We start from the raw sequence: 13,142 nt of genomic DNA on the forward strand, positions 1-13,142 counted from the left end.
CTTTATTTATTTATTTTTATATTTATTTATTACGTATATAGTATCTGCCTGAATGTGTGCCTGCATTCTGGAAAAAGGCACAAGATCACATTAGATGGTTGTGAGCCACCATGTGGTTGCTGGGAATTGAACTCAAGACCCCTGGAAGAACAGCCAGTGCTCTTAACCTCTGAGCTATCTCTTGAGCCATGACACATGACTTTAATCTCAGCACTCAGGGAGACAGAGGCAGGCAGATCACTTTGAGAGTGAGTCCAGGACAGCCAAGGCTACACAAAGAAACGCTGTCTTGAAAAAACAAAAAATAAAAATTAATAATTTTACATTTTATTTTGTACTCAAACTAATATATACACTTCATTACAGTCTGCTTCTTCTTTCTTTCTTTCTTTCTTTCTTTCTTTCTTTCTTTCTTTCTTTTTCTCTTTCTTTCTTTCTTTTATCCACTGAGGAATTCCTTTAGAGTCCCCTCTGAGTTAGGACTGAATGGTGCTAATGTTTCACTGGGGAGGTTTGGAAAGGCAACTTTATGACAAATTTAAACATTTATTGTACAGAGCACTTTATCTGACTCTGTATGGCTGAAAGCCTCAAAGAAGATGCAGAATTAAAAGAAATAATAGGATGGTATTTGGGGCAAAAGTACTGCAAACACTAAAGTGCTCTCCCAAGCACCTAAGTTGCTTAGTTACTCACTAGTGGAGGACATTGGATGTGAGTTCTCTGAGTTTATAAGAAAATGTGCTGATAGTTCACTGTAGACTCAGAACATGAGCCTTTCTCTCTTGTGAGGACACCATAGCGCTCACTAAGAGCAGCCGCCATCACAAAGCTGCAGTCCATAGAGACAGGCACTCTGATGGACCCCACATTTTCACAGGTCCTTGCACTTTGCTCATTTTTCAGGCAGATGGCTCCTACCCCTTGCCTGCATGGTGCAGGTAACAGCAGCCTGCCCTGCATCCTGTGTGGTGTGCTCCCAAGATGTCACCCTGTGTTACCAGCTAACCTACATCGTAGGTAAGAAGCTCGTATTTGCACACAGCAGTGAGTGGTGTAGCCGGCTCTGAGAGCGCTCAGAAAGGCAGCCACCAAAGGAGCAGGCCTTATTTTCTGTCCTTCGTTGTGTCACAACCAATAAGATGTCAATATCTTCAGGGCCAACTAAGATTGTTTTTATTACAAAAGAATATCTGCACCCCATGAAGTTGCTTAAAAACAAAAAGGAGAACTTGGATACCTGAAGCTGTTTCTGTCAGTGCATTGTGCAGATTTAATCCTTACCATCAGCCACAAGAAATGTAAACGGTTCTGAGTCCTGAGCTGCAATGGTTCAGCATTCATAAGATTAAGCAATGTACCAGCAAAACCGATTATTATCAAAGCCCATCTCGTTTTGAAAGTCTGGTCTCTCCCCCTTCTCATCAGTGGTAAATGAGCTGTAGACACGCTAACAAGAAGCACTGCCTGTATTCATTACATATTGCTTGCTTAAGTCAACAATTTAATAAGACACCTTATTAACAAATTTGAGGAGAATGTGATTTACATCCTGATATTCCTGAAAGGGACAAGCAAGCTATAAGTTCTGTCGATGGAAAAATTTCAAGTTCTGAGGAAGACCCTCTCATCCTGTCTGAAAGGACGGGTTTCCTGTTAGTTGGTGAGTGCGCTGTTCCTGGTCAGCACTGGAAGCAGCCACAGTGTGCTCCTACCCCATAAGCAGGCTTCCTGTCACACTCTCCTTTATGGTGTATGTGTGCAAGACAGAGAGTTGCTGCCCCTCTACATAGCTGTGCTGCCCTGTGTCCTTATACACAAGACGCCACACATGTGGGGCCAGACTTCATGAACACAGAGTCAGAAAGGCACCAAGGCACCAGGCAGCCTTTGTGTCTCCTTGCAGATAAGAAGAGAAACCAGGGCTTGCTAGAGTCTGCAGCTCCTGGGGCACTGAGGCACCCAGCAAAGGACTCCCCCAGCTCTCAGACACAGCAGTGAGAGGGACACAGTGCCAAACTGGCCAGAGTTAAGGGAATTTAAATAATCAATAACACATGCCTTAGAAAGCGCCCTGATTTAAGTGTGCATGTGCTGCCCGGAGGGAAAGGATTCTTCCAAGAGAAGGCGCTCTGTGCTTCCTTTGTCTTTTATATTTTTATCTCTTTGTTTCAACCATGGAGTCGTCTGAATTTCCCAGGGGAACCAGGATTTGCTTCTGCCATGGCTTGTTGCTCTAATATCACCTTCATACCTCCTGGGGACAGTGAGCTCCTTCATTGTCATGACCCTGTCATCTACAGTCAAAACAACTTTAGCATGATAAAGATGTGTTACAATGACTCCTGATTACAATGCATCTTTATTGAGTTAAAAATGTGTTGGCTTCTAATGACAGAGCAGCAGTGGCTCAGAGGTGATTATGGAAAGGGATTTAACAGTTGGAAACCTTGGGTACCACCTGTCATCACAGGATGGACTTCATTGGAGGAATAGATATTAGACAGGAGGCCAAGATGGCCTCCCCTTAATGATACCTCTGCTGACTATCTTCCAGTTGTCTGGAGAGAATATGGATCTGATCATGTTAACAACATGAGCCTGGAGCAAATAATTAATAATAATAATACTAACAACAACAACAACCTGAGTTTCTCATCACTCCCTACCCCGACTCACAGCTTTATGCTGGAGAGAAAAGGTGACTGACTTTCTGGCATATATATCCACTGCTGACAAAAATCTGGTTAGGGAGCCTTGTCAAGTCATCCCTGGGGGTAGTAGCCACAGGGAGAGCAGAGCTAGCTCATATGAGGACTCAACCTCCAAGGAAGGCCTGAAAAGCCACCTTTAGAGCGATCTCAGTGTGGGTGAGCCCCCAAACCAGTTAGCTCTGCACACTGAGGGTCTCATGTTCTTTAACCGAGCACGTTCCAGGGACAGAGAAGGGAGATAAAAATCCACCATTCTTACAGCTGGCTTTCTTCAAACTTGCAATTGTTTCCGTTTTGTTTCTTCCCACCTGAGTCGCAGGCTCCCTCTGCTCTCCACCCTGTGCCTGTACCTGCCTGTAGCTTGTGCTTTCCTCCCCACAGCCGCTCCGGAGACCACCAGGGTTCTAATCCTCACAGATGGATGCCTCTCCTCAGTACAGAGCACCAACCTCACCCTCCTTGCTAACCTGGCCCTGCTCTCTCTGAGCAGAAACTCGATCTACGGAATTCAGGAAGGCTCTCTGCACGGCCTCACCAAGCTTCGGACCTTGTCTCTGGGCAACAACCATATCCCCAGTTCTTCTCTGTCGGACCACACCTTCAGCAAGCTGCGAAGCCTCCAGGTCCTGGTGCTTAGCAGTAACGCCTTCCGGACCCTGAGAGCAGCCTGGTTCCGGAACACCAAGGCTCTGAACCGACTCCTGCTGGATGGGAATCAGATTACCAACCTCACCGGGAGTTCTTTCAGAGGTGCAAACCTTCACAGGCTCAGGCATCTGGACTTATCCAACAATTTCATTTCCTTCATCGAGAAGGATGCCTTCCAGCCCTTGCCCCAACTGCAGGAAGTGGACCTTTCTAGAAACATGTTGGCCTACATGCCGGATGCCTTTACCCCGCTGAAGCAGCTTAGCCTCCTGAGCTTGGAAGGGAACCAGTGGAGCTGCACCTGTGACCTCTACCCTCTAGCCCGCTTTTTAAGAAACTTTGTGAAGTCTCCGGCTCGCACTCTCCATAATACCAAAGATTTAAACTGTCAGGTGTTCCCCCCAGCTGTGGCCGCTGCAAAGAGCATGCTGCGGTTATCTGAGACCAACTGTGACTCCAAGGGGCATAACCTCACTCTGGCGCTAAAGGACAGGCGTCCCCTCCTCCCAGGGCAGGATGTGGCCCTGTTGACTGTGCTCGGCTTTGCAGGTAGACCATGGGACAGTAGGGCCCACTTTCCTCCCTCTAGTATATATTCTTGGAGTTCTTGGGTGAGACCTGTCTAGGGAGATGAGTGGTGCAGAGGTGTCAGCAACCTGCCACGGGTTGCTAGAACTTTCTGTTTTAGAAGAGTAGTCAATGAAGAGATAAGAGCCTGAGAATGAAGGGCTAGGGTCCCAGTGGAACTAGTATTATAATCTGGAACGATTAACTTGTCTTGTTACTTAGACTGTCCTTCTATCATGACTGCAACACAGGACTACTTCCTCTGTTTCCGCAACCACACAGTACTGTAATATTTCCTAGGACAAAGTTTAAAGACACGGTGAGCTGTAGGCTTTTTCCTTGGGGCATTCACATCTGTGCACTTTTTCTCCCTGTAAAAGTCACCAATGGGGACGGGAGAGATGGCTCAGTGGGTAAATGCCCTTTTCCCAAGTCTGGCGGCCTGAGTTCCGTCTGCAGGACCTACGTAGGGCAGAGACACACTCCTTCATCGTCCTCTGACCTCCATGAAAAAGTACCAGCAGGAAAACCTCGGGAGCCTCACATGCGTGACCTGCGGGGTGCAGGCAGATGTGTGACTTAGAGCAAGCGACTACAAGTCATTGATGCACCTCTATTTTCTCTTTTGCTTGAGGGCTTTGAATTTTTTTGAGGACTTATATTTTTCATCTCTTTCATATATGTGGCCCATACAAAACAAGGGGCAGATATCAATCAATTTTTAATAATAATGGAATTTTAAAATGCATTGGCTATCATAGCTTGCCAGACAAATGATACATAGTATTGCCATCATTGAAATTCTTTTCATCTCTCTGTGTGTTTTAGAATGGTCTTGGTACGTGGTGAAAAATATATTTAGGACAGTGAGGGTCATATGTGTTTTTAATTGTGTGTGTGTGTGTGTGTGTGTGTGTGTGTACATGCATTCATTCCTCTGTGTGTGTGTCTGTATATGTGTCTGTCTGCTTCAAATTCTCTCTCTCTCTCTCTCTCTCTCTCTTTGTATGTCAGTGTGCCCATGTGCATGTAATGTATAGAATTGTGCATGTATGTGCGCGTGTGTGTGCGTGTGTGTGTTCATGAACGGGCTGTAAATCTGGAGTACAGAGGGCTCCCAATGGCTTCCAAGACTGAGTGGTGGATTTTGTGCCACGGACCGTTATTTGAGGGGAGGTTCCAGGTGAATGAGCTCTTTGACTCCTGATTGCTCTTCTCATGGAAATCAGACAACAGAGTGGCCACCAGGCAGCCATCAAATCCCCTCAAAAGGGAATCTGTACTCCCCGAAACACAGATTCTTTTAACATCTGTGTAACAAAAATCAGTATAAAAAAACGCCAAGAAGCTATTTACCACAAATAACAAAAGCACCACAATCACAACAGCAGCAGATTTTCTCTGTTCTTACCCAGAATCTGAGAGCCGGACAATTAACAGATATTCCAGAGAAAACGCAGCTGCTCAGCTAAGTAGCAGGTACTGGGGTTCAAACAGGACTGGGACATGCCAGGGCGCAGAGCATGAAACGGGCAGTGCAGGCATGTTCACTGCAGCACACGAGTAGCCGCCCACTTTCCAGTGAGTGTTCTCAACCTTAAGGAGGAAGGGATCCTGTGAACATAGCCAGGCCTTCCAACCACAGTGAGTTCTACACACGAGCTTCACCAGGCACTGCTCGGGGACCTCACAGCACAGTGTCTCCTACAATGACTTTTAGAACCAGAGACTTGGAGATGTGCTTTGTAAGGGAATGGCTCTTTGTCTGCACAGAGACGGGCACAGATCTGAAAGATTCCAAAGTTCTGTCAAAATAACAGGGAGCTTAAGATATATGGGTCCATTCTGGCTCTGAAATCTTATTATTCTCGAGAAAGGAGTCCAGGCAGAATTTGGGGATTCCCTGTGTCTGGTATTACTGGATTACTGGCACCTGCTTGGCTTTTCCACGGATTCGGGGTAGGGGAGGGGGTGCTCAACCTCCAGTCCTAACACATGCACAGCCGGAGCTTTATCCACAGAGCCAGCGGCTCTGCCTAGTTGGGGGATTTTTGCCAGATTTTTGGATTTTCTTTAATCTTCATCTCTAACAATCTTCCCTGACACCCTCCTCTTTCTTTCAAGTTCAAAAGGGTGTGCTCATTAATAGTGTTGCCGGGAAGACAACAGGGCACGTGCAGCCAACTGCTTAGTCTCAGCCACAATCTTTACTGAAGAGTGAGGAACACACTTGCCCGAAGCCACACAGCAGGAGGCAGACCCCTCTGTCCAGCCTGTACTGACGCCATCATCACTGCCGTCCCCATTGTCACAGTGGGGTTTGTTAGATTAGACAACCCAGTGCTGCTGCTCTCAGAACGCAGGAGAAGAATTCTTTCTGCTACAGTCAACAAACATTTCTGCAGTACCAACGTTGTGCCTGAGCTTTGGGCTTTGGGGATATGGTGATTTAAAAAAAAAAAAAGGCTGAAAATTCTGTTTTATGCACAATGTGTAATTCTGAAAGAGGGCCAGATGAGGAACAGGCAAAATAAAGGAAGTGTATATACCACTGACTCAGTGTCATAATGGAATAAACAGAGGAGATATATTGGGAGGGGGGAATTAGGGAGGGTGTGACTCAGAGATTGGCTTGGCTATCGAAGTGGCTGGGGACACCATTGTCCAGATGAAAAACTGAGGTAGGAAAGAGAAGGACTTCCCACAGCATTGGAAATACGGACCTCTTCCTGTTTTACTGAGCCAACCTGTGTCTACCTGGTACAGGAAATGTCACGGCCAGGCCCTCCAAAGTAGATATTATCACATAGAGTTCAGAGGAAACACTGAATCCTTGTACAAGACAGAGAAAGCAAGCATCCTTTTGCCAGACTTTGAAAACAAACAAACAACCCCCACCTTAAAAAAAAACAAAACAAAAACAAACAAACAAAAAAAAACTTTGAGGAGTTGGAGGTGCTGACTTAGACTTTAGAGGACAATTAAATAAGCAAGCAGAGTCTCTGTGAACACAGCGGAGGCTGCCGTGCTCCCTGAGTAGAGTGAACAAAGGGCTTGGAGCACAGAGCTTGGAGAAGGAGGAGAAGGAAACATTGAGGTAACTGAGGAATTCAGCCTTCCTGTTGGCTGGACACAGACATGGCGGGTCTTCGGGATCAGGTAAGATAAGCCCATAGCATGTAGGGCCCACCTGTCTTTGAGGATTAGGGTCTTGAGACTTTTGGAGAGTCTAACCTTTCTTATTATCTATGACTGTCCAAAAAACAAATGGAGAATTAAAAATTTTTTTCTCATAAGTTGAAAACAGTCCTTTTATACTGAGTGAACTACAGTCTCTGAAAAAAAAAATCTCCATTTCCAACTAAAGAGACCCCAAGTGTTATTATCTTTAAATAATATATTGGAGTGTGTGTGTGTGTGTGTGTGTGTGTGTGTGTGTGGTGGTGTAGTATGTCATATGTGTGTCGCTGTGTGTACATGATGGCTGGGGGGGGATGGGGTGTACTACCCTATCAGCCTCCACAGGCTTCTCTCACTGAACCTGGCAGCCAGCAAAACACACTGAGTCTCTTGCCTCTGCCTCACATAGCTTTGGGGTTACAGTGCACATGTGACTACACCCCGATTTTTTCATGAATGTTGGAGATTTGAACTCAAGCCCCAGTGTTTGTGCAAAAAGCCCTATTAGCCAGGAAGCCTCTTCTCATGGTTTTCCTGTGCTGATGGATGCCTCCTGTGCCTTCGCCTGTGTGAGCATTATACTTTTCCCATGATGCCCTTCTAATTGTCTTTTTGTTTGCCACAGGAGCGGTTGGTCTCACATGTGCAGGGTTAGTCATATTTAACTGGAAACTTCAACAAGGCAGAGCAAATGCACGCCCATCCAAAACCCTCTGTTGCAGAACCCTCGATGAATCCCTGTGTGCTCATGAAGCAAGAAAAGGCCATGCCGTGGGCTACTGTAACTGCCACTTAACTCCAAGAAATGAGACAGAGGTCATGTCTGATGTGGGCTCCAGAAAGGAAGCGCCGCTTAGCCAGGAAAACAGCCATCAAGCAGTGTGGGCCTCCAAGTCTACAGCCCTGGATGCATCGTTCAGAGAGCTGAAAGGGAGAGGCTATGGGGCAGAAGGGGCTCAGGCTTGCCTGGGTGATGAACTGCTACAGACAGGATGCTTGGGGCCCCCCGGGAACAAGAAAGCTCCTTATGATGCAGACGTAGTTACAGGGTGTTGTCCAAAGACAGCTGAGAAGCTAAGCAGCCTGGAAAATGGAGAAATTCGGTCTCAAATCCTGCCATATCATGGAGGCAGAAAAATAGGTGAGTTTGATTTTTAGGAAATTCTTCTTTGCTTAGTTTCTGGGATGATGAAGCCCCTTTTTCAATGTCTCCAGCAGACAAGTACTATAAAATTCACTGTAATCTGTTTCTTCCTTCTCTGAAAAGTGCTTATGTGTATGTATGCAAACGCACAAGTGAGTTTCTGAGAACGTGTGTGTATATAAGCACACGCATGTGCCAGTCTGTGTCTATGTGTATAAGCACACATGTGTGCATATCTGAGTACTGTGTGTGTGTGTAAATCTGCATGTATGCATGTCTGAGTATCTGTATATGAGTGCCTGTGAATTTGTCTCTGTGAGTGGGAGTGTGTTTCCTGTGTAAGTGTGAGCATAGTCTCTCTGTGTGAATGTGTAACTTTATGTGCACCTGACACCTCAGAATGCTTCAGAGAGAGAGAGAGAGAGAGAGACAGGAGAGAGACAGACAGACAGACAGAAAGACACACACACACACACACACACACACACACAGAGAGAGAGAGAGAGAGAGAGAGAGAGAGAAGCCTCAATAGCAATATTGCTCAGATTTCTGCGAGGGTGGGTACCAGCTTTCATCTCAACATCCTCTGAGCCCTGATGCGATCTGTAGTAAACAGCCTTCCTGGAGTGTAGTATTTGAGAAGAATGACCTCCTAAGCCAGTGATTCATTTCAGGAACGCTGTCAAGACACACACTTTGCTCGCTGAGCTGTCAAGGATGATAACTTCTCAGTTCTGGGAAAGTCAAGGCTTAATTCATTGTCCCATGTTGGTAGCCCAGTGGACCTGGCCATGACACCTACCTGCTGTCCACAGGCAATGCCAATATTTATGTGGAGGCAATGAATCACGCGTCCTCCTTTCTTTCCTGAATGCGAGGGCAATGTTTTCAAGCCCTGCAGTGCAGACTCCCACAGCTGTTCCGAAACGAGGCCCTGCCGCTTATTTCAACCAGTTTGGAAGAAGAAAGATTCTCTGTTGAAAAATGAATGACAGAGGAATCATGTGACACACTTACTGTGGGGATCTGGCCCTAAGGCTGGATTCGGGCACCGCAGGATAAGAATGAAACTGTATTTTATTTCCTATGTGGCATAAGGCAGGATGTGAGTTTATCTGACTGCTCTTCTTGCTGGTTCCTTGGGGCTGATGGTTTGACTCCAGAGAAAGATGGCCAAGAAAAAAGGGGGAAAAAAAAGGGCTTCTATAGAAATCAGAAAAGATTGGTTTTACTTTATAAGAAATAAGGGCTTAGCTTTTTTCATTCCTTTTAGATTTAGTGGTACCTAAAGCCTTGCTTGGTATGTCTGTGGGGGAGTTCTACACACCAGAGGACACAGCTGATTAACCTTTTGTAGCAATGGCTCCTTGGTTTGTCACACCAAGGTGACCTTGAGGACACACCTGCAGTTCTGCAGCATTGGGGTGGGAGGGAAGAATTCACTAAAGTGGTCAAGGCCACACTTGGTCCTGAAGAAAAGCCTGAGTTTGTGCCTGGGGAGAGAGAAGGTGCCAGAGTTATCTAGTTGGATGGTCCTTGCTGTTTACCTTTCCTTTCTAGAACTCTCTGAAAGTCTGAAAGTCCAATAAAGTCCATCATTCTTTCCCTCAGGGCACTCTCACACAGTCCCCATTTAATCCAGCCTTTCCACACGAGCAGCTTCTCAGGGTCACCCACAAATGTGCCTGAGGGCACAGTGACATTCTAGCTGGGGTGTGCTTAACCTCTTTTTCCTCCCTAAAGAAAACAATTACTTGAAACAAGAGAAAGTAGGCTGGTATTCCCTCGCGGACAAGAGCCTGATAGTGTGCTCTGAGCACTGATGAGAAACTGGGGGAAGTCAAACATCTAAATAAATTTCCCTTAAAAGTCCCAAGATAGAAGAGCATCCACAACAGAATGTAGCTCTTATTAAAATAAAATGAGATTATAAATTATAATATTTATCACATTGTGTACTTCTTCTTATGAGGACAATTAGTATTAGAGATATTATTGAAAGTGTACTATTAATAATATATTTACCTACACTATTTTAAAGTCAAAGGTAGATATTGCTACCAGGCACTTATAAATAACTTACCCACTTAAAAATAACTCTTTAGTGGATATTACATTAAGTTGAAGAAAGTAAAATAAAAAGGCCTTCGCTAAGGCAACAAGTGTTTTTGCTGTCGCTATTGTCTGGGTTACTCTCTTTAAGGCCTGAACATTGCTTAATATTTCATCTACGTTCTTCCAAATTTGTATTCCAAGATGGAAAATGAGTAAGAAAAACCTATTATGCCATTTGAAAAGGATTCAGATGCCATTCAACTTTAAAGCTAACATAACCATGACGGAATCTGAATACGAGTTAACGTGAATGTTATTTACACTCCTAATGCCACAGTGTCTAACTCAGCATCATAGCTGTCTGACAGGTGGCTATTAAGAACCCGGCTGCAAACACATCAAATAGCCAAGGTTCCTTGTTGGTGTCTGCAGAAAATTAGGAAATACTCACGAATTCTCATAATTAAAGGAGTCATTTCACAATTTTCCTAAGGTTCTTAGACCTCGGTTGGCTGGGACACTACGACTACGCCTGGTGGTAAATTCTTGCATTTGTTGTTCAGCAGATACGAGCAGTGACACATTTAGGAGCAGATATGGGACATCTGCCTCAACCTTGGCAGGAGAGAGTGTTGGGACACATTTAACAAACAAACCATGGCAGCCTCCAATAAGAAGAGGAGACAATGCTGCACCACCGCCCAGACAGAGCGCTTTCATCACCAGCTCATCCTCCAAGCTCTGGGAGCCAAGGGCAGGTGCTGCAGACAGGACCCTCCACAGACATAGAGTGGGGTATGACAAACACCATGGGTCCTTAAAGCAGAGCAGGCCTACACATGCTCATCCAAATACTTCCTTCACCTGCAAGTATGTGTCCTGGGATGAATTTCAAGATTTCATGAAAGAGAAGAAGCCAGATCGCAGAGAGCACACAAAATCTGAAAAAGAGCAAATTCAAATTAACAGAGCAATAGAAAAATTCCTCAGGAGCCAGGGATCCAAAGAAAAATCAAGGCTGTCAGCAAAAAATAAGAAGGCATATTCTACAAAGAGGGTTAAATTCCAGCATCCTGACTCAGTGAGGGCCAACAGGTTGGTGGGCTCAGCAGAAACACCAGTCCCCTGGAGACAGCTAGATGTGAAACCCACTGCCCAACTTCCTTGGATCTCAGAAAATATGCCAACCTAGAGAAAGACAAGGAAGGGGGAGAAAGGATTCCAGAGGAACAGGCTCTGAAAAAGAGGAGATCCAAGCCATGTCCTCCGAGTGAAAAAACAAAGAGACAGAATTTAAGGATAAAGTTAGATCTGCACCCCTTTGGAAAAACTAGGGTCCACCCTGAGGAATCCCCACAGAAGTCCCCCAGTAACGAACAAGATTATCTTCTGAGAAGACAGCCAGGACGTCTGAAGGAAAATGCAAACAAAACCTCTGTCCTTGGTCAGTTCTCAACCGCCAGAGAGAAGCAGCCATGCTAAACCCACATGTTCAAAGGAACCACTGGCAAGCACCCAAGAGCAGACCCCTTATCGCGAACCAAGTGGCACCCTCAGAGCTGAAAGCTTGTCTGTAGGCGATCGAGGGGGCTCTGGGCAGGGCAGCAGCTACCCAGTGGGCCGCACTGCTGATGGAAGCTCATCAGCACTGCCTCAGCCTACAGTCAAGGCCGCTGAGCATGGGTGCTCACACCCTCTTTGCTCACCTGAGCTAATAGTAAATGCTACTGGTCCACAAATAGAAGTTCTGGGTCCCTCCCCAGCCTGCCTGGGAAACGGAGAGAGTAGAGTTTTACCATCTCAACACTCCAGGGGCATTTCTGACCCCTTAGCAATGGTGTCCACTCAATACATGGACCAGGATAAATTAAAGACCAATGAGTTAAACCAGTTTGCTTTGTCCCTTGGTGACCAGGTAACTGACACCGTCAGCAAAGATCACAGTTTAGATGAAAATCAAGCTTTACCACAGGAAGAGCAAAAACCAGGCCACAAACAGATTCGAAGTGAGGAAAAACCATTAATGAATAAATTCAAGCCATCACCTGAAAGTGTGGGAAATTGTATTACAGGTGAGGAAAGAATGGAAGCAGGAGACAAAATTGCCCGCACAGAGGATGGTGGCTCCTCCCCCGTTGCCTGGACGCAACCACACAGCGACCTGCCATTCGTGGCGCCACATGGTACTCTACACCAACTAGGCAGTAGCGGAAGTGCGTCACGAGGAGATAACCGTGGGGATCCCCCAGGGACACAGGCAGAGGTGAAAAAGCAGAAACAGACATTTGATGAGAGGAAAACAAATTCTAGTGCAGTAAGTTGGATGATAGTTTCCACTAAAGACCTGAGTGAGGCAGACCCTCAAACTCACAACCACAGGTCTCATTGCAGAGACTCTGGAGAGAACAAGCAGCCAGAGATGGCAGTGAACACAGGGAAGCTGCCAGGACAGTTGGGGATGCCGGGAGCTCCCCCCTCCTTCACAGGAGGTGAATGTCATCCGTTCTGAGGCTGAAAACAGGAGGGAGGGGGGAGAACTCTAACTCCTAAAACAGAAAATGAAGCTGAAAACCCTGCTTGAAGATGTTCACCCATCGAGTGATGCTCCTTCAAGGGATAGGATGATGGAAACTTTTGCCTAGTCCTGGAAAAATCAACCAAGAAGCCTCAAACAAATAAAAGTTTCAACATGGATGAACATTTGCATCTGATGTATATTTTATGGAAATTGTTACGCACTTCTCAATTAGTGCTATTACAATTTTGCTTTCTACATCGATGATTATATATCCATGTGTGCCTGATCTGTTTCCTTAATTATGCTGTAATGAAAA

The 13,142-nt window shown here is 45.7% G+C and overlaps 1 protein-coding gene across 1 annotated transcript; it reads left to right on the top strand.

Annotated features, from left to right (window-relative positions):
• Window positions 1-932: 932 nt before the first annotated feature.
• Window positions 933-12,817, top strand: LOC127206117 (leucine-rich repeat-containing protein 53-like). Its single transcript, XM_051165409.1, is given in 6 exon segments — window positions 933-1,020; window positions 3,096-3,911; window positions 7,735-8,250; window positions 10,875-11,441; window positions 11,444-11,669; window positions 11,725-12,817. Coding segments are annotated over 6 exon segments (3,306 nt in total).
• Window positions 12,818-13,142: the final 325 nt, after the last annotated feature.

This window comes from Acomys russatus, chromosome 23, assembly GCF_903995435.1.
Source record: "Acomys russatus chromosome 23, mAcoRus1.1, whole genome shotgun sequence".
Classification (NCBI taxonomy): Eukaryota; Metazoa; Chordata; class Mammalia; order Rodentia; family Muridae; genus Acomys; species Acomys russatus.